At 41.1% G+C, this 22077-nt stretch overlaps 1 protein-coding gene across 1 annotated transcript in view; it reads right to left on the reverse strand.

Annotated features, from left to right (window-relative positions):
* LOC141103519 (calcium-activated chloride channel regulator 1-like) overlaps window positions 1-22077 on the reverse strand; it is a 117478-nt gene that overhangs the window by 71158 nt on the left and 24243 nt on the right. The window contains 4 exon segments of the mRNA XM_073593193.1: window positions 2637-2861; window positions 4384-4608; window positions 18044-18221; window positions 20843-20951. Of these exon segments, the coding sequence (XP_073449294.1) occupies window positions 2637-2861; window positions 4384-4608; window positions 18044-18221; window positions 20843-20951 (737 nt within the window).

Here is a 22077-nt window from a genome sequence, read left to right on the forward strand (position 1 = left end):
TTTTGGGGGGGTTCGTTGGGTAGGGGTACTCGGGAGGACATAAAGAAAATGCCTCTCATGAAGCCGACTGCATTTGGTTGGGGATGTGAATGGGGGAAGTACGGGCGCTGCAGAAGTGGTGGGTTCCCAATTAGGATTGGTGAATGCAGCAGGAAGGGCACTATGGGCACAACAGGCCTGTTTGTCTTCTTCTTGGTGGCAGCGGGACACTACTTGTGCTTGCCACCTCACCAGCTTGAACTGCACTTATGGGACTCGCCACGTCACCAAGTGTTACTGCAGTGCTGGTTTGACTACGACCGGGGTGTACTAGGCCACTGGTGCTTGCCAGTTCACCAAAACGCTGTTAGCGATCGCAGGGATCAGGCCTGACTCTGCGAACGCTGCAGTTATGCATTTAGTGTTTTGTAAGTGACAGTGATCGATCGATACTGCACTTGGGTGGGCTGGGCCGGGCGGAGGGGCAAAACGCAGGTGCTAGCAGGTATCTGGGCTGATCCCGCTAACACTGCGTTTTTGGGAACCCTAAACTGCTGGGGACGCCAGTATAGATCTGATCGGATCAGATATTGATCCGTTCAGATACTATACCACTAAGGGAGGTGTATGGTGCGTGCGTGTTAGCGCTACTGGCGCTAACCTGACGCTGCTTGGGGCTGGTGCTTACCAGTTCACCAAAATACTACCAAAAAAAACTGTTAGCGATCGCAGGGATCAGGCCTGACTCTGCGAACGCTGCAGTTATGCGTTTAGTGTTTTGTAAGTGACAGTGATCGATCGATACTGCACTTGGGTGGGCTGGGCTGGGCCGGGCGGAGGGGCAAAACGCAGATGCTAGCAGGTATCTGGGCTGATCCCGCTAACACTGCGTTTTTGGGAACCCTAAACTGCTGGGGACGCATAGATCTGATCAGATATTGATGCTTTCAGATACTATACCACTAAGGGAGGCGTATGCTGCGTGCGTGGGTGTTAGCGGTACTGGCACTAATCTGACGCTAATCTGACGGTGCCTGGGGCGACGCATATCACCGCCGGGCGATCAGGGGGCTAAACCTTTATTCGGTAATAAACGGCGGGTGCCCTGACACTATAAAAAATAAACGAACTAACCAGCGTCACCCATAACAGTTATACGGTGATCAGTGGTGAAAGGGGTAACTAGGGGGCAATCAAGGGGTTAAAACCTTTATTAGGTAGTATATGGAGGTCCCTGTCGCTATAAAACGCTGACGGCGAACCTAAATGTTTACGCCCCTAACTAGCGTCACCAGTGACACTAATACAGCGATCAGAAAAATGATCGCTTAGCGACACTGGCGACGGGGGGTGATCAAGGGGTTAAAACATTATTAGGGGGGGTTAGGGGGGTACCCTAGACCTACAGGGGGCTAATACTAACTGCCCTAACACAGTAACTGTCACAAACTGACACCATGCAGTAATCAGAAAAAAAAAAAACTGCTTGATGTCAGTGTGACAGGGGGGGGTGATCGGGGGGGGGGGGGGTCGGGGGGGATCGGGGGGTAAAGGGGGGTGTAATGTGTGCCTGGCATGTTCTACTGTGTGTGTGTGTTTGGTGCACTCACATTTCAATCTTCTCTCCTCGGCGCCGGAACGGAAACTGCGAGCCGAGGAGAGATGACATCACATCCCCTGCCTCTGTGTACTCTCATTGGCTGGGAGCGATCGCGAGGGGGGGCCACGATCTGATGGCCTCGCCCTCATCTCTGATCGCTGCCAGACCAAAGGCGACCGCCGCTGGCACCGGGGGGGGGGTCCGATCGGACCCCCCGCCCGTGGGAAGGCAAGGATGTAAATGTACGCCCTTTTGCCTGCCCGTGCCGCTCTGCCGCCGTATATCGTCGTGCGGCGGTCATCAAGTGGTTAATCCCAGACCCTATATCATTTATAATGTATTAAAAATGAAGGGTCCTAACACTGAACCTTGGTGTACACCACTGATAACTTTAGATCATTCAGAGTAAGAATCATTAACTACTGCTCTCTGAATGCGATCTTTTAGACTAATGCTGGCCATACACTATACGAAAAATCGGCCGAAAAATCGTTCGTATAGACACTTCCTTCGTTTTTCGGCAAGTTAATGGGCACAAATCAATAATCGTTTGTGACGTTTTTGTGGAAAAAAAACGAACGGGAAGTTTGGAAAATTTCTGCCGAACGTACGATAAATTGCAAGGTTAATGTGTTTCCCGTCCGAACTGTCTGCACTAGGTATATGTAAAAAAACGAACAAAAAATTATTTATTCATGTCCACTGAACAATTTATCGGTCCTTACATGATGGCACGATCGTTTGCGGTCACGGTCGAACGTTCGTTTTTCGAAAATGTGTTCGGCCGATTTTTCGTATAGTGTATGGCCAGCATTAGTCTTTTAGTTTTCCATCCATCTACAAACTGATTTTTCCAAGCCTGTAGACTTTACCTTACACATTAGCCATCTGAGGGGAACTGTGTCAAACACTTTTGCAAAATTCAAGTATAACACATCCACAGCCACCCCTCTGTCTAAGGTTGTTGGGGTAATAAGGGCAAGAAGGTCATAGAAGGTCAGATAACTGTATACATAATTAACATTATCATGAATAATTTTGCATGTAACCAACTCACCTCAAATCCCTTACGTACTCCGGCACAAATGTTTGTACCACCAGTAGCTGTCTTTGGAAGAAAATTTTTCAGTTTTTCCCGTTGGAATGTGTCAACTATCTTTACCAGTTCAGATTTCACAATTGCACCACTGGAGAATATAACTATGCCAACATAGGATCCAGACTCAACAATCTGCATTATAAACACTTCTGAGGCTTGGTACATGCGAGAGATGCGGTTATGCTGCATGGAACATGAATAAAAACAACATTCAGGTCAAAAGAAGAATTACTGAGAATAGAATACATTCAAGCTGGTCATACGGAAGAACTAATTGTATATGACTGCCCTTGTAATGTTGTGTAATGTGTATTTATAATACAGTGATGTCATGGTAGTCCTCAGAAATTCATTCTGCTTCCAGGCACTGAGAGGAGGACTTTAGATCTTGCAACATATCACCTTCGCATGAGGAAAGAGAAAAACCATTTCCCATGATGCTAAGGAAAATGTAGGATGTGGTGGACGCATGGGCATGCAGAGATGAGGGCAGAACTGAGGGCTGTGTGTTGGGGGTGTGCACAGCTGAGGGTGAATGCAGCTACAGTGGGCGACTCAGACTGGAGGTCTGAGACTTGTAGGTCCACTCACTACAGTGTGCTTGGATGCAATCATGTCAAGACATGCTGTCTAAAGTAGTATAGCAAGGAAGGTACACAAGACCAGTGGTTGGAGGGATAAAGGACGTAACAGCCACTGGTCTTATATAACGGAAGGTAAAGAGGAAAGAGCCCTTTACAGCACTAAAGAAAGGTTGGCTTTATCATTAATTGTATAACAATAAATATAAAGGAGAACACATTTATTTTAAAATCAATTTAATCTCTATTACTTGTCCTTGTCTCAGAAAAAAAAAAAAAAAAAAAAAAAAAATATATATATATATATATATATATATATATATATATATATATATATATATATATATATATACTAGATTGTGGAGTCCAGTGTTGTCTTGCTTGAAGCAAAAATATCTTCCTTTAGCCTACTCTTATTAACATGATTGACTATGAAGTTTGCAAATGCACCTTTTAAATATCTCCACATATTAACTTCATTCTGTGACACGTATTCACTATGTCCTGTTAGTGGGCACTGCTGTGTCACACATTTCACAGAGCCTGCCTTGTGTACTACAGAGGTTCTGAGAGGAGGAGTTCTATCAGGCGGAGTCTGTACAGGAATCACTGCTTGCAATCATTAAGGGTACCTTGGGATATGTAGTCCTTAGAAATTGATATTGAAAGTACAGAGCAGAGGAGACGCTGTAAAGCATGCAGAAAATCCAGGACATTTTGGAAAGAGATGGCCAACAGAAGGGCAGTACCATAACATGAAAGGGGATTTTTTAAGATTATATAAGATTGTTAAAAATAATTATTGTTTGTATTGCTATTGCAATGCTGATGTTCTAAAAAGTACATGCTATGACTACAGAACACCTTTAAATTATTATTATTTTGGGGTTGAGCCGGTTTTGAGGGTGCAACTGGTTTTAAAAGGTTAGGGAAGATCCTCTCCATTTTTTATACTTTTTTATACTGTATTTTTTTAACCATTTCTTCACACTGTCTTCTTGAATAAAAATATTTATTTCAATGTGATCATCAAGTGCACCTAAACTTTGGAAGCTGTAGCTGACATGGCTTTGTTCTTCAACAAGATTTGCAGAGTTCTTATACTGTTAATGCATGATCCATACCTCATTCATACTTCCTGAAACATCAAGGACCAAGGTGACAACTCTCTATTTATACTGAAGTAGTGAGACTGAAGGAGGTACAATACTGGGGTTAGTTAGTGGAACAGAAGAAGTCATGTCAGGAGATTTCATAATCACTTCCCATGTGCTCTGGTAGTTACATAATCTGTTGTGTTCATTTGGTGCTTCTTTGTTGTGGCTGTTTTCATCACAGAATGCATTCACCTAACAAGAAAGAGACACATTAACAAAGCACTGCCCGACAACCTGCAGATTTTAAGGACAGATGATGCTGAAAGAAAACAATTTATAATAAATAATAGGACTTATTGGGTGCCAGCCAATCAAAACACATATATTGCTTAAAAGATACTTTATTACGATATGTATCATTCAGTTAAAACCTTTTAAACATTAAAAGATTTTTGTCTACATGTCTGTCTTTATAAAACAGATCTTTGTCAAGTAGAAGAAGCTCATTGTGAAACATATCGAAGCAACTACTTATTATACGCTTTTTATCAACTACATTCAGTGGTTTATGTCAATTGATGCCGGTTATGCTATATATGCATCGTATGCATCTATTTACTCAAAAAATCTTTAACCGGTTCCCGACCGCCTCACTCAGATATACTGCGGCACAATGGCTCTCCTGCGTACGTCCTTCCCTGTTTTGGCCACCTGAAGGCGCGTGTGATCGCGTGCATGAGCGCCAGCATGGGGATTTGTGTGTGTAAACACACAAATCCCTGTGCTGTCAGAGGAGAGGAGACATGTTGTTTGTTCCTAGTAAGTAGGAACAGTGATAAGTCTCCTCTTCTACCCAGTCCTATCCCCATACAGTTAGAACACACATAAGGGAACACACATTTAACCCCTTGATCTCCCCCTAGTGTTAACCCCTTCACTACCAGTGACATTTACACAGTAATCAGTGCTTTTTTATAGCACTGATCACTGTATAAATGTCAATGGTTCCAAAAATGTGTCAAAAGTGTCTGATCTGTCCGTCGCAATGTCGCAGTACCGCTAAAAACGCAGATCCCTGCCATTACTAGTAAAAAAATAAAATAATAAAAATGCCATAAATCTTTCCCATAGTTTGTAGACACTATAACTTTTGTGTAAACCAATCAATATACACTTATTGCGATTTTTTTTACCAAAAATATGGAGAAGAATATATATTGGCCTAAACTGATGAAGAAATTTGTTTTTTTTTTTTTCAAAATTGGGGGATGCTTTTTATAGCAAAAAGTAAAAAATATTGTTTTTTTTTTCAAAATCGTCAGTCTTTTGTTGTTTATAGCGCAAAAAATAAAAACCGCAGAGGCAATCAAATACCACCAAAAGAAAGCTCCATTTGTGGGAAAAAAAGGATGCAAATTTTGTTTGGGTACAGCATTGCATGACTGCGCAATTGTCAGTTAAAGCGACGCAGTGCCAAATTGTAAAAAGTGCTCTGGTCAGGAAGGGGGTAAAATCTTCTGGGGCTGAAGTGGTTAAGGGCTCGTTTACACTTGCTTCAAAACATGGCTCCGGACACGCTTTTTTAAAGCTCTGAATGTGAGTCAAAGCTCCTGTCGTTAAATAAAAATAGTTAGCTTACAGTCCTGTTTACACCTTGCATTTACTTTGCTTCAAAAAATTATACCCCATGCCACTTTTTTTTTTTTTTTTTTTTAAGAGTTTACATTATATTACCTATACTTTATTTCTTTATACTGTTTTTTTTTTTTTTTAAAAGGTTTTTATTTGCCAAATAGTCATACACGTTATTAGCAAAATGCAATAGACATATATATATATATATATAGTACAATCCAAGGTGTATCCAGATTCTAATATTTGCATACATATAAAAGATTAATACATTTATTATATCGCTTTATAGTTTGTCATTGCTCTTTAAATATTTGGCTGCTTTTTTTTTTTGAAAAACCAAGACAAAACTAAACTTTGTCTAAACAGAAGCACAGTAGAAAAGATATCTTACGTTCCTATAGGCAGAAACTATATCATTCATACAGTAATCCAAAAACCAGAGGGAAATGTCCCTCATAAACCCTTTGTGCTGTGTGCTGTTGTGATTCAACTCCCCATGAGATCTCTTAGTTATCATCTGAAAGATATGGTTAACTTGCGCAGTTACAAGACAGATTGTAGCGTGTTTTCAGAGTTAATCCATCTTCCCCAGATTTTATTAAATTTTTTGTTCGATCCTTTGGATTCATACGTCATTTTATACATGGTGATGTTGGCATTAACTAAACCTTTCCAGGCGTTCAATGTAAGGTAGTCTCTTCTGATCCAGTGAAGTGCAATTAGTTTTCTTACATAGTAAAACAGTAATCTTAGTAGTGTTCTCATGTTATTGCTCATAACTTCATCTTCTATGATCCCTAGTAGGCCTAGAAGCAGGCTACAGATGTTTGGTATATTTAAAGTGTCAGCAATAAATTGGGTCACCTGTGACCATAATGGTCTCACTCTGTCACATTCCCATACCATATGTATAAAGGATCCTTCTGCCATCAGACATTTATGACAAGTGGGGTCTTCCCTTCGTCCCATTTTATAGAGCCTCAGAGGGGTATAATACATTTGATGCAAGTACCTAAGCTGTATTAGTTTGTATCTGGCAGAAATAACCGTACGCAAATATGATGCAAGAATTCCCTCCCATTGATCTTCTGTAATTTCTGGAATGATCTCCACCCATTTTTCTTTAAGTTTACTTTCTCTAGAATTCTCCCTTTCTGCTAGTGTATTGTAATATGTAGATATTCATTTAGTATGGTCTGGATTTGCAAGTAATCTTTCTATCTTAGAGTTCTCCAGTGACACCGGTCCAACACCAAATTGAGCATGGGCAGCATGTCTCAATCTAGTGAATTGGTATTCCCATGTCTCCGGAATATTCAATTATCTTCTCAACTGTGAAAAGGATTTCAGTTCCCCTTTGATATACAACTGATGTAAGTATGTGAGCCCGTACTTGGCCCATCGAAATCCGTCTTCCAAACAGAAAAATTCTTTTAGGTTAGGGTTAAACCATAGCGGAGCATTAGGGGATAAGTGAAGAGGATTATCTATTATATGTTTTATACAGATCCCCAATATCCTTTTAGCAGATTTGAGTATCTCTTTGCCCCCTTCAGTGGGGACTTCTCCCCTAAAAAAGAAATTCAGTAAGGTTTCATATGAAGTCACTGCTGCTGCTTCTACTGCATTATTTAATTGTGTGAACATTCTCCAATGGATAAATACTAATTGAGATGCTAAATAGTATAAGCGTAGGTCAGGTATTGCCAAACCACCTCTCTGAACTGGTGGTTGTAACATTTCCAGAGAGACCCTAGCAGCCTTATTACCCCATAGAAAAGATGTCAATAGGGAATTTATATGTTTGAATATTTTTTTCGGGATATATATTGGTGCATTAAATAGCATGTACAAAAATTTCGGGAGGCAGACCATTTTAAATAGATTGGTCCTACTATAGAGTGTAAGTGGAAGATCTTTCCATTTCTGTATTCTTTCACTAAATGTTCTAATTATAGGCCACAAATTGGCCTCAATGAATGAATCTACTGGTAGTTGGACCATTATTCCCAGGTATTTAACCTTCTCTACAATGGCCAGAGGGCACTGGGCTGGAAGGATTAAGTCCGGCTGCAGATCCAGCGGAAAGAGGACTGACTTGGTCCAATTGATTCAGAAGCCAGAGAAATCTCCGAACTCCCGAATCAATGAGATTGCCGTGGCCAGTGACGTGTCTGAATCTCTCAAATATAGGAGCATGTCGTCCGCGTATAGCGACACACGCTCTTCCAGGTCTCCAACCAGAAACCCCTGTAAAATGTCATTAGTTCTGAGTTTAGCAGCTAGTGGCTCTATGGCCAGAGCAAATAGAAGAGGAGACAGGGGGCAACCCTGTCTCGTTCCCCTATGAATCTTGAAAGAATCAGAAACGGAGCCATTTACTCTAATACTTGCTCGAGGGTCATTATACAAGAGTCTAATCCATGAGATAAATTTTGGTCCAAAACCCAATTTACCTAGAAGGGAAAATAAATAATTCCATTCTACGGAATCGAACGCCTTTTTGGTGTCTAAAGACGCTACAACTTGTTTACCCTTGTTCAGGTGATGGGTCTGAAGATTAACATGCAGTCTACGTAAGTTCATTTGAGTAGAGCGGCCGGGTATAAATCCAGTTTGATCTGAATTAATTAGTTTAAGGATCACCGACTTCAATCTACCGGCCAAGATTTTGGCCAGTATCTTAACGTGGGAATTTATCAAAGAGATTGGCCTGTATGACTCGCATTCCTGCAGATCCTTCCCCGGTTTGGGTAGCACTACAATTAAAGCTTCCCGCATAGACTCCAGTAATATGCCTTCTCTTTCTGCAGCTATAGAAACTTTTTGTAGTGTTGGCACCAGTTGCTCTTTATGCAACTGGTACCACTCAGCCGGGAACCCATCCAAGCCAGGTGATTTGCCCGGTTTGAAGGAGGAGATTGCGCCACTAATTTCCTCCAGTGATATCGGCTGCTCCAAAAGTGCACTGTCTTCCTGATCTAATGATGGGAGAATTAAATTCTCAATATATTGTGCCGATTCATGATTAGTGTGTTGGGTTTGTGTCTGGTAAAGGGTTTCGTAAAAATACAGGAAGGTGTTTAGAATCTCTTGGGGTTCCTCAACAACCTTGCCAGTTAGTTTCCTGATCTTCCCTATCGAAACCGGGGCATAAAGCGGACTCGCCAGAAAGGATAGGAGGCGTCCACTCTTATCGCCAAACTCAAAGAAAGATCTAGTCTGACGTAATTCTGTTTTAATAGTGTGCTCAGTTAGAAGTACGTTATATTGTGGTGTTTTGTCTTGCCAAGATTGGTATCTACCTGGAGATGAATCATGAATATATTCCCTTTCAGCTTCCGAGGCCTTAATCTCTGCATCTTTCACATCAGAATTGAGTGCCTTGGTGAAACTCCTCGTTTCCGAGGCAAATACCCCTCTCATAGTTGCCTTAAAGGCATCCCACTGATTGGCCAATGGTGTTTCCATCCCATTCTCCTTCCAATAGCAATCAATGCTTTCTTTGCATTTTATATTAATATAGTCCTCCTGGAGCCATTTTGTATTCATCCGCCATTGTCTCCTTCCCCGTGGAGCGTTCAGATCCAACGTAACCTCCAAAGGAGAATGGTCTGATATAGCTCTAGGGAGATGTCTGACAGCGGATATATAAGGAAGGCCATCCATAGATGACAGTGCCAAGTCTATTCTAGAGAATGTCTTATGGGTCTCAGAATGACATGAGTACTCCCTGACACCAGGGTTCCTCTGTCTCCATACGTCAGTGAGTGCATAACTCTACAACCATGAGGATAAATTATGGCGGGATTCAGAAACGGTCCCATGTCTACTTAGAGCTCCATCCGACACTGCGTTAAATCTCCTAAACGTAGTAATGGGCCCTGAGCAATCAGTATAGCCTCCTTAATAATATTATCTAATATTGGGAAGGAGAATGGGGGTGGAATATAGACACATACCAACGTTAAAGACACATTATACATTCGAAAGACTAAGATAGCATATCTGCCATTCGGATCTAGTTTGACCTGTAATATGTGCGCTGCAGCTTTTTTGGTGACTAGAATAGCTACACCCCTAGAATACTTTGAGTATTCGGCATGAAGTACTCTCATTACATTAGCTTTTTTCAGTGCCATGACCTTAGATCCCTGCAAATGCGTTTCTTGCAATAGTATGATATGAGGTTTGTATCGTTTTATGAAGTCAAGGATGAGAGATCTCTTAATCTTGGAGTTCATACCACGCACATTCCATGACAACAGCGTTATCTTACCCTCCATTTACATGTAGAAAAGATAAATGTAAGGTACCCGGGAATACTTGCTTGCAAGTCACATTCTGAATGGACAGATATCCCGTGGGGAGAGAACAAAACACACCAGCAGCACACAGCACAAACCAACATTGAACAGTAACATGAACCCCGTCCCCCCCACCTTGCACACACCCCCAACTTGTTGTGTGCCTGACTCCCATAACCAAAAGGCAGAAAAATTAAAGTGACCTCGGGGGGTCACAGTTCTCTAAGAAGAAAAGAAACACCACATAATCATATATGATGTGTCATATAAAGGTGTAAAATCGACCTTAAAATCCTGAGACAGTTCAACCAGGGGTTATCTTCCTATAGAGGATAGGGAAAATACCTGAGGGAGAGAGATATGAGAGAAAAAAATAAAATAAAAATAACAACCCAATGGGGGAACAAAAAAAGCAATCTCCAGTAGTCCCTATCTCCTCCCTCTCTCTCCTATATCAGGAACAGTCCAGGTAAGTGGTGATATATACTGTATGTCGATCCAGGCGGGACGTTACGCCATAGCATTGTAGTGTCAGAAGGTATCATGACCATGGTCACCTCTACACGCTGGTATAGGGTGCCCTGTAACAAACATCATGTGTACTCAGCAATTATCCCCTTATTCAGTTACCGGTGTTCGTCTGGGCTGCGACGCCCTCTGGTATCCAGGCATCTTGAGGCCTCCGTAGGATTATTAAAGAACGACACCTTTCCTCCATCCACCACTCTTAGTTTCGCCTGGTACAGCATACTCTAAGTAAGTTGTAAGTTTCGGAGTCTTTTTTTAACATGGATGAAGCTGGCTCTCTGTTTCTGAGTGGCCGCAGAAAAGTTGGGATAGATGGAAATACGATTCCCATTGTATTGCAAATTCACATCTAGTGCGAGCTGCTCTAAGTATGCTTTCACGATCCCTGAAGTGTAAAATGCGGGCAATCATAGGGCACGGATGTGCTCCAGGAGGAGGAGGTTTAGAAGGAATCCTGTGTGCCCTTTCTATGGTGAATAAGCGGGAGAAAGCAGTGTCAGCCATATTATCTTTAAGCCAAAGCTCTAAAAAATCTTCTGCGTTCCCTCAGCTTTTTCAGGGAAACCTACAAAACGGACATTGTTCCTCCTTTGTCTGTCTTCCGTGTCTCCCAGCTTATCTGTGTGGGCATTTATTTCTGTATGTAGATGTTGTACCTTATCCTCCATAGAACGCACAACAACATCCTCCATGTCACTAATTCTTTGCTCAGCTTCTGAGGCCCTCTCTCTAATGGTCTGCACATCCTGCTTCAGAAAGGACATTTCTGCCCTCATCCCATCAATATGCTCAGTCAAAGTAGTTTGGCAGGTGTAAATGGCCTCCATAATTTGCTTTAAAGAGGGTTCCTCTGCACCGTCTGCTGACTCTGTATCTCTTGTATCATCACAGGGGAGTCTATCCAGGGATAAGCCTCTTCTCTTACCTGGAGATCTGCGGGGCAGCGGGCTTACCTTCCCAGGGTGTGGGGATGATCTGTCAGCTCCGCTCTGCTGTGTTCTGCTGGGGCCCTGGTCTGCTGCCTCGTGCGCGCCGCCATCTTGGACTCCCCAGGCATAGCGGGATAAACGCTCCGCTGCCGGTTCCATGGATGCCGGCCCGTATTTAACCATACCCTGATGATCTGCAGGGTCCAGTGAGTAAGGGGGTGCCGATGTTGTAAAGGATCCGTGTCTCTGACACTCAGGATATAGGCAATATGTTACGTCCCGGCCGGAGCTCCTGTGAAGAGCTGCTCACATGTCCGCTGCTAGCTCCGCCCCCCCATACCCCATGCCACTTTAGTGCTGCTTCAAAGCATCTTCAAAGGCTCCATAGAAGTCTATGACAAAGCTTGCTTGAAGCACCTGAAGCTTTTGAGAGGCTTTTATTCAGCTTTAGTTTCGCATTGCTTTGGAGAAATTGCAGGTATGAGATATCAACACACACACAGGGCATCTGCCAAGCTTGATTAAAGCTTCAAAAAAAAAGCACCAGCAAAGTTCCACCAAAAACATCATCAAAGCATCAATGAAGTATCACAGAAACATTGCAGAAGCATCAAAAACACCATTTTTTAAAACACCATTTTTTAAAATCAAAGCACCTATCACTAAATAAAATGGTAAACTTACAGTCTTTTTTAGACGTTGTGTATGCTTTACTTTGCTTCAAAAATTATACCCTATATTGCTTTCATTGTTCTTCAAAGCGTCTCCATACAAGTCTATGACAAAGGGCTCGTTTACACTTGCTTTGACTTTAACACACATTAAAGCGCCTAACATTCAACATACTTTTTTAAAATATGTTTTTGATGCTTCTGTAAAGCTTCAGTGATGCTTTTTTGCTTTAATGAAGCTTAGCAAATCTTCTGTGTGTGTTGATTTTCCATTTGTTTTAAAGGTGGCCAATAGAACCCCAGCTTATTAGTACCCCCATTCAGCAGGTGCCCAGCAATATCCCCATTCAGTAGATCCTCAGCTTATTAGTACCCTCGTTTAGCAGATCAGGAATGTGGTTTCTGAATGATTTCCCATCCATCCTCATGGATATTAAATACATAAAGGGTAACTGTCACATTTAGACACTTAAGCATGGTACACATGATCAGATTGTTGGATAACAAAGCGTCAGACTTTTGTCCGAAGGGCATGTGCCAGGCACTTGTCTTGCATACAAACGGTACACAGTTGTCGGCCAACAAACAGGAACGTAGTGACGTACTACGAGGAATTTCAGCTCTTGAGCGCCACCCTTTGGGCACTTTCTGCTAATGTCGTGTTTAGTGAGCATTGATTCTGAGCATGCATGTTTGTACTTTCAACTTTTGTGTGACGGACTTGTGTATAGACGATAGGAAAATCTGACAACAGACCGTTGTCCGCTGAAAATTTACTAGATTGCCATCCAACATTTGTTGGCAGAAAGTTGGACAACAATTGTCTGATAGAGCGTACTAACGATTGGATTTTAGGCCTACAGTCTGTCATTACACATTTCCCTGCCGAAAATCCAAACTTGTACTGGGTTTTACAAGGGAGAGATAAAAGCACACACTGAAAACCTCTCAGTTTCAGGTATGACAGGAGGGCTTCAGCTTCATCCCCTCCCAAACCACGCCCTCTAATGCACTTCGTAATCTGTCATGAGTTTACTCATAGAACCTCTATGATCAAGCCCATGATAAGTGATATTTGTTAGAGAGCGTGGTTCTGGAGGGGATGGAGCTGAAGCCTTCCTGTCATACTTGAAACTGAGTGGTTTTCGGTGTGGGCTTCCATCTATCCCTTGTAGGTTTTTGACAATCAGGCAAGATGAGCCCTGTTGGAACTACACACGACAGGGATTGAATCATCGGCTGACTGAATCAGTGGAGCCTGGAGTGGTGCTACAGATTTGATTGGGGTTCTTTCACAAATAGACATTTGAACTCTTTTTTTAGGCCTGGGTTCACACTTATGCGAACACAGACATCGCATGTGATTCACACCCGCATTGCTGTGCCAATTGTATACAGTTGTATGGCTGAACTCACATTGGATTTGCACAAAAAAGGTGCAGGGACCCCCCCCCCCCCCCGCACTGGAAATGGATCTCAAGGGTGTTCACACCCATGCAATCTGATTCCTGTCTGAATCCACAGTTCACACTGTGATCTGTGAACCGATCTGGGGGTGTCATTAGCATTGTATTGACACCCACAGCGGTTCACAGAGGGCAGTGTGAACTGCCTGTGGGAGAGATGCCATGGGGGAACCGGCACTGGAATCGTGCTGGTTCCCGAATTGCTATAGTGTGAACCCAGGCTCATATTTTCTTCATACTTCCTTATCTGTCCTATCACCTATCACCTATTAATGCTGTGGTGGATCCTAAAGAGCCCATCAACTGCAGAACAAAGAAAGTAGATATATACTTTTCATTCTAATGATGACATTTACTGGGTTTGTGCTCCACCACAAACAGGAATACCTATTGCACAAGAAACCATTGTCTCACCCTAGCATTTGCCCCTATTTTGTCATATCCATGTATGAAAAGCATAGTCAGAGGTAAGCTTGAATATTCTTCCTAATTGCCCGTACACATGATCCGAATATCGTACGACATATCGTACGACTTTCTTTGCTTAATAGTCACAAGTAGAAATTGAATAGGTTACTAAAGTCACAAAAATTCTCATACGACAGAAATAAAAATCAGAAGTCATGTCATGTGTTGTAACGTATTTGTATTGTATTTTCGGACGACAACTGTACTGACTAAACGAAAATCGTACGATCTGGTATCATACAAGGAAAATGTTTGTGCTTGTTCGATCAAATAATATTGGATGAACTGTCGTGATCAGCTCCTCAAAGCTCTACTAATGCTCCGATTATTGTACGATCGCATCGAAAGTGGTATTTTTCGTCTGAATTTCGGATCGTGTGTACGGGCCATCAGAGCTAATACCAGAGTCAGTCCAGGGCCCACTTAATGGCAAAGCATTCTTGTTCTATTAAAGCACAGGTTTTCTCAGCTGCAGTTAATTCCTGACTGAGAAAGGCCATAGGATGCTCCTTTTTATGGATAAAAGAACCGATCACTATTAATATGTACATTATGGGACTTTAAAGTATTGGACTCAAAGATCTCAGATTTCTACATCACTGTTTTACAGATATCTTCTCCTACAGTATAGAGTATTTATATGTTAGACACTTTAACCAGTGTAAATGTCTCCAGTATTGATACAAAATGGAGCACAGGTACTTAGAGACTCAGTGAGTGATAATTACTAAATTGGTTGATTTACTAAAACTGGAGAGTGTAAACTCTGGTGCAGCTCTGCATAGAAACTAATCAGCTTCCAGGTTTATTTTCAAAGCTTAAATGAACAAGCTGAAGTTAGAAGATAGTTGGCTACCATGCACAGCTGCAGCAGATTTTGCACTCTGCAGTTTCAATTTAACCCTTATGTGTTTCATTGAAGTGCATTCACCTCATTTAGGGTGTTTGGGTAGGTGGCCAGTAAAAAACAGTATCACAAAACCTATTTATCACTATACAGGTGTAAGCATTTCCAAGACAGGAAACAAAAAAAGGTGATAGGAATCTTTAAAAGGAGCTCATTAATTCCATTACAGTGTGCAAACCCTACCATTCTGGGAACATGATAATATACTGTGTGCAAGAATCTAAGGGAGAGTGGAACAGAACAAGGACACCCCCAATATCATCTTCAGTCAAGGTCCTGTTTTGTAATAATTAATGCTTCTATAGCTTGGATGTAATAGAATGTCTATAGGTGCTGGGTAAACTGGCAATCTCAGTAGGGGAAAAAATACTGTTCTCCTCAGGGGGTCTAATACTGTCTGGAACTTGGGCAAACAGGATTCCCTGTCTCTACTGAATGATAAAGTTGTCTAGATATACTAAGGTGTATCTCCCGTGTGGTCACAACAGTAATTGTCCATTGGTATGTGACTGGAACAATCTAAAGGGCAAAAAGCATTTGTTTTTATTGAAGTATCCATTTGAAGGAAAAAAAAAACTTTTCTGGGCAGCCTTGGTTAGAGGCATCTGCCAATACCCCTATAAGGTCCAAACTGGTGATGTATCAGGTTCAATCTAGTCTTTCAATGAACTCATCCATCCAGGGCTTGTGATGGGAGTCAAAATTTGTTGAGCTTCTGGAAATCACTGTGGAACTGCAGAGTGCCATTGATCTTGGGAACCAACACAGTAGGGCTCAACCGCTCACTCTACGATTCTTCATTTATTCCCAGTACCAACATCTTCTTCACCTCATTCAAGACAGCCTTTATTCAAGTCTGTAGGATGTGAAAAGGTCTCTTACAAACCTTTACACCAGACTTAGTAATGATATCATGCTTAATACTATCAGTAAGTCCTAGTAAATTGGAAAATATCTCTTTCTCCTTTGCAGAAATTCCTTCACTTCATAGGTTTGGATTTTTTGACAGTGTAGTTGCCAACACCACACCAACCTTTAGGCTCAAGCCTTACACCTGCTAGGACAATCACCAGCTCTGTATCTTTCCAGAGCTTCAACAAATTTAAATGATAAAGCTGATAAGGTTTCTTCTTGCACAGTTGAACTCTGTAATTCACATTCTCCACTTTAGCCACAATCTCAAATGGGCTTTGCATAAGCTGGCAAGAAACTTACTTTCAACTGTGGAAATCATCATCGCCACTCGATACCTGACTTAGAAGTACCCTACTTCATCTGGCCTATTGCTTCCTGGGCACTCTTCATAGTGTTCCTTGACAAGTGGCATCACATTTGCAATCCTTTCTTGCATTTGGGAGTTGTGCTCTAGAACATTCTTGTGAGGAATGGTCTCGATCTCCCACTGTTCTTTCATTTAATTTCTGTCCATATAGCAATTCAAAGGGCAAAAACTCTGTGGAGGTCTGAGGCACCCCACATATGACAAACAAGAGTGCCAGCAAAAGAGCCTATCCTTTTGTACCACCTGCTTAAGCGTGGGTTTTAGAATCTTGTTGAAGAGTTCGATCAGGCCATCCTTCTGCAGATGTTAGACAGATGTGTGCATCTTCTAGTCTGAAACAGCTTGTATACATCTGCTATAACCCTGGACATGAACAAAGTGTCGGTAAGAAGTTTTTGGGGAAAACCTATCCCAAGTAAAGTAAATTTACTGTAAGTCATCATTTGGCATGTCTATAAAAATTATCCTCTGGTCATCAGAGGTCTGATCCTGGTTGCCCTTCCAAAGGAGCTGGAATGACGCCTCAACGGATTCCTTTAAGGCTGATCCCAGGGTCCTGCAGTGTGTTTTTCCCAAAAGGAATAACTATTCCATGGTGTGTAGTGTTCAGCTCTTTACATTTGATGGGAATTAGCAGCTCTTGCATTGCCAGGTATCATTCAACTATCTCAACCAGTTGATTAGCAGTTTTCAAGTCTTTGTTGCACACCCATCATTGCAGGTTCACTGACAGGGACCAAAAGTACTGGTCCATCATGACCCTTTCATCCATTTGGGGTCCTGTCAAGGTATCAGGCTGCTACAATTTAATGACCAACTGTAACAGATTGCACCTGCTGTGCTCTGACAGCTGTTGTCACCCTCGGACAGGTTAGAATCTCCAGTTTCTGGCTGCTAAACAAAAGTCAACAAAACCCAAATGCCACTTTTTGGATAAATATAGTTCAAGTAAAAGAAAATGTGCTTACTTCAGCCAGGAAATCTTCACAGAACAGAGTCCAAACATAGTGGCACCACAAAGCCCAGCCAGCTGTGGATATTTCTGGCATGTATATCCAAATCCAACAGGTGCAGAATTTACCAACCCTCCCATCACTTCCTCCTCCCCCCCCCCCAACCATTGACTTCCCTTTCTGCCTTCGCACCCATTAGCCCTTCAGTGGCTTTTAAAGAGAACATCTCTTGAAGAACAAAGAATGAGATACTGTATATACCTGCTGTGCAGAACACATTCTTTTTGCCCATTACAAAAGCAGCAAGGTTTTTAATGCAACAAAATATAATAACATTATTTTCATAGTAAAGAAAGTAGACATTCAAATGTGTATAAAAACTTAAAAAAGGCTACATCCATTTACAGTTATTATTTTATGTGTTTATGTTATGTAGTTTGATAACATTAATTACTTTTCATTAATGAAATTCCTACAGCGCACAAAAATAGGATGAATAAATGGTTCCTATAATATTGTAGACTGTATTTGAGATATTTACCGGATCCAGTGTCTGACTATACATAATGGACTCGTGAATGTCTTGGTCCTTGTTGGGATAAAATTCACAGCCCTCTTCATAGACTCCAGTGTCAGGATCAATTTCACAATTTTCTTTAACACAGTTATCATTAAGGCAAACATCAATTTTACTTAATCCACCCATAGCTAAAGGGCATCTGAAAAAAAGCAACCAATTTATATATATTGAAATCACCAACAGACATCTTGGTTGACAGGACTAGATGTTGGAATACAAGACATTTGTTAATTTGTATTTTTTTTTACTTTACAGTGGGGACAGAAAGTATTCAGACCCCCTTATTTTTTCACTCTTTGTTATATTGCAGCCATTTGCTAAAATCATTTAAGTTCATTTTTTCCTCATTAATGTACACACAGCACCCCATATTGACAGAAAAACACAAAATTGTTGACATTTTTGCAATTTATTAAAAAAGAAAAACTAAAATATATCACATGGTCCTAAGTATTCAGACCCTTTGCTGTGACACTCATATATTTAACTCAGGTGCTGTCCATTTCTTCTGATCATCCTTGAGATGGTTCTACACCTTCATTTGAGTCCAGCTGTGTTTGATTATACTGACTGGACTTGATTAGGAAAGCCACACACCTGTCTATATAAGACCTTACAGCTCACAGTGCATGTCAGAGCAAATGAGAATCATGAGGTCAAAGGAACTGCCTGAAGAGCTCAGAGACAGAATTGTGGCAAGGCACAGATCTGGCCAAAGTTACAAAAAAATTTCTGCTGCACTTAAGGTTCCTAAGAGCACCTTGGCCTCCATAATCCTTAAATGGAAGATGTTTGGGACAACCGGAACCCTTCCTAGAGCTGGACGTCCGGCCAAACTGAACTATCGAGGGAGAAGAGCCTTGGTGAGAGAGGTAAAGAAGAACCCAAAGATCACTGTGGCTGAGCTCCAGAGATGCAGTCGGGAGATGGGAGAAAGTTGTAGAAAGTCAACCATCACTGCAGACCTACACCAGTCGGGGCTTTATAGCAGAGTGGCCAGACGAAAGCCTCTCCTCAGTGCAAGACACATGAAAGCCCGCATGGAGTTTGCTAAAAAACACCCGAAAGACTCCAAGATGGTGAGAAATAAGATTCTTTGGTCTGATGAGACCAAGATTGAACTTTTTGGCCTTAATTCTAAGTGGTATGTGTGGAGAAAACCAGGCACTGCTCATCACCTGTCCAATACAGTCCCAACAGTGAAGCATGGTGGTGGCAGCATCATGCTGTGGGGGTGTTTTTCAGCTACAGGGACAGGACGACTGGTTGCAATCGAGGTAAGATGAATGCGGCCAAGTACAGAGATATCCTGGACGAAAACCTTCTCCAGAGTGCTCAGGACCTCAGACTGGGCCGAAGGTTTACCTTCCAACAAGACAATGACCCTAAGCACACAGCTAAAATAACAAAGGAGTGGCTTCACAACAACTCCGTGACTGTTCTTGAATGGCTCAGCCAGAGCCCTGACTTAAACTCAATTGAGCATCTCTGGAGAGACCTAAAAATGGCTGTCCACCAACGTTTACCATCCAACCTGACAGAACTGGAAAGGATCTGCAAGGAGGAATGGCAGAGGATCCTCAAATCCAGGTGTGAAAAACTTGTTGCATCTTTCCCAAAAAGGCTCATGGCTGTATTGGATCAAAAGGGTGCTTCTACTAAATACTGAGCAAAGGGTCTGAATACTGAGGAACATGTGATATTTCAGTTTTTCTTTTTTAATAAATCTGCAAAAATGTCAACAATTCTGTGTTTTTTTGTCAATATGGGGCGCTGTGTGTACATTAATGGGGAAAAAAATTAACTTAAATGATTTTAACAAATGGCTGCAATATAACAAAGAGTGAAAAATTTAAGGGGGTCTGAATACTTTCCATCCCCACTGTATATAGAGGTCATTGATGATTATGATTAGGATGCATAGCTGGTCCTAGGCTTAGTAATATTAGATATAACATAACTTGATATAAGATAAGATTTATTGTCATTGTAAAAACTAATTCACATTCACATACAAAATAATTATCACCTGCACATTTACCATACATACCTGTAATTAAAAATGACATACGTAAACTAAACTTTCTCCATTTAAAAACAAGAATACCTAACTATAACAAACAATAACCCAAATCTGTGTAACTGATTTATTTCATAGAATTCCTGCATTAACAGCTTTAATTGCCCTTGAGGAAATATTCTATCTTTGAATCTATTTGTCCTCGCCTTTATTGTTCTGAACCATCTGCCAGATAGCAATAATGAAAAAAAATTGATGACCAGAATGGGTCTCTTTTTCCTGCTCTGCCAAAACAATGAATCTTGTAAATTAGGGGTCTAGTTTTTTTTTTTTTTTTAATTGCAGTGCGAATGTCTCAGCATTCGTTCAAAAGCCACAAATAATGCCAGTAATGTTTGCAATATAATGTATGTGAAATGTCCTATTCAGCTCCGATCCCCTTTGTTTGACAATTCCTTTACTTTCAATCTTGAAAATGGTCAGAATTTGAATTTCCTTTGTATTTCTAATATTTGAACTTAGCAGCATTTCAGGGGACCTCATGTGAACCAAACCCAGGTATGTTCGTCTCATCCATATACAGAACAAATCTATTTTAATATGACTTAATTGCTGTTAGCGGAAAGCCCACAGTTCCTCTGGGATAATGGAGTGTATGTTTGAGTGCTGCTTTGTTTTATCAGTTTAATTATCTCCTAACTTTCAACCTTTGAAATGAACAATTGTTGCTTTTGCTTTACCTGGTTGCCTCCACTTTGCCTTGTTTACTGATATAGAATGGATTGTCATTGTTGTATTCATCAAAAACTCCCCATCTCAGGTGAGCCCATTCATGGACAAACACTCTTCCTGAAAAGTAGAATCAGTTGTCTGTCAAAAGTCAGTTTTCACATCATTATTTTTATCAGAATTTTTCATAATTTGGGTACCATATGTTCAGTGATCGCATTGTGAACTGCAGTTACACAGATATTCAAGCCACGTGGTGAGCACCTTTAAGTTTTAAATGCACTTTAAATGCACTTCAGCTAACTGTATGTCTGAAGAAATTTCTCTAATTATATCTGAAATTGCGTATTTTGCAAATTTTATGCGAATTAGACAGACCAAACTAGAAGAGCCAATATTCTGCATATACAGTTGTGCTCATAAATTTACATACCCTGGCAGAATTTATGATTTCTTGGCCATTTTTCAGAAAATATGAATAACACAAATACATTTCTTTCACTCATCTTTAGTTAGTGTTTGGCTGAAGCCATTTATTATCAATCAACTGTGTTTACTCTTTTTAAAAATCATAATGACAACAGAAACTACCCAAATGACCCTGATCAAAAGTTTACATACCCTGGTGATTTTGGCCTGATAACATGCACACAAGTTGACACAAAGCGGTTTAAATGGCTATTAAAGGTAACAACCCTCATCTGTGATCTGTTTGCTTGTAATTAGTGTGTGTGTATAAAAGGTCAATGAGTTTCTGGCCTTCTGACAGACCCTTGCATCTTTCAGCCAGTGCTGCACTGACGTTTCTGGATTCTAAGTCATGGGGAAAGCAAAAGAATTGTCAAAGGATCTGCGAGAAAAGTTAGTTGAACTGTATAAAACAGGAAAGTGACATAAAAGGATATCTAAGAAATTGAAAATGCCAATCAGCAGTGTTCAAACTCTAATCAAGAAGTGGAAACTGAGGGGTTCAATTGAAACCAAACCATGGTCAGGTAGACCAACTAAAATGTCAGCCACAACTGCCAGGAAAATTGTTTGTAATGCAAAGAAAAACCCACAAATAACTTCAGGTGAAATGCAGGACTCTCTGAAAACATGTTGTGTGGCTGTTTCAAGATGCACAATAAGGAGGCACTTGAAGAAAGATGGGCTGCATGGTCGAGTAGTCAGAAGAAAGCCATTACTACGCAAATGCCACAAAGTATCCCACTTACAATACACCAAACAGCACAGAGACAAGCCT

The sequence above is a fragment of the Aquarana catesbeiana genome, linkage group LG07 (genome assembly GCF_042186555.1).
Source record: "Aquarana catesbeiana isolate 2022-GZ linkage group LG07, ASM4218655v1, whole genome shotgun sequence".
NCBI classification, from domain to species: domain Eukaryota; kingdom Metazoa; phylum Chordata; class Amphibia; order Anura; family Ranidae; genus Aquarana; species Aquarana catesbeiana.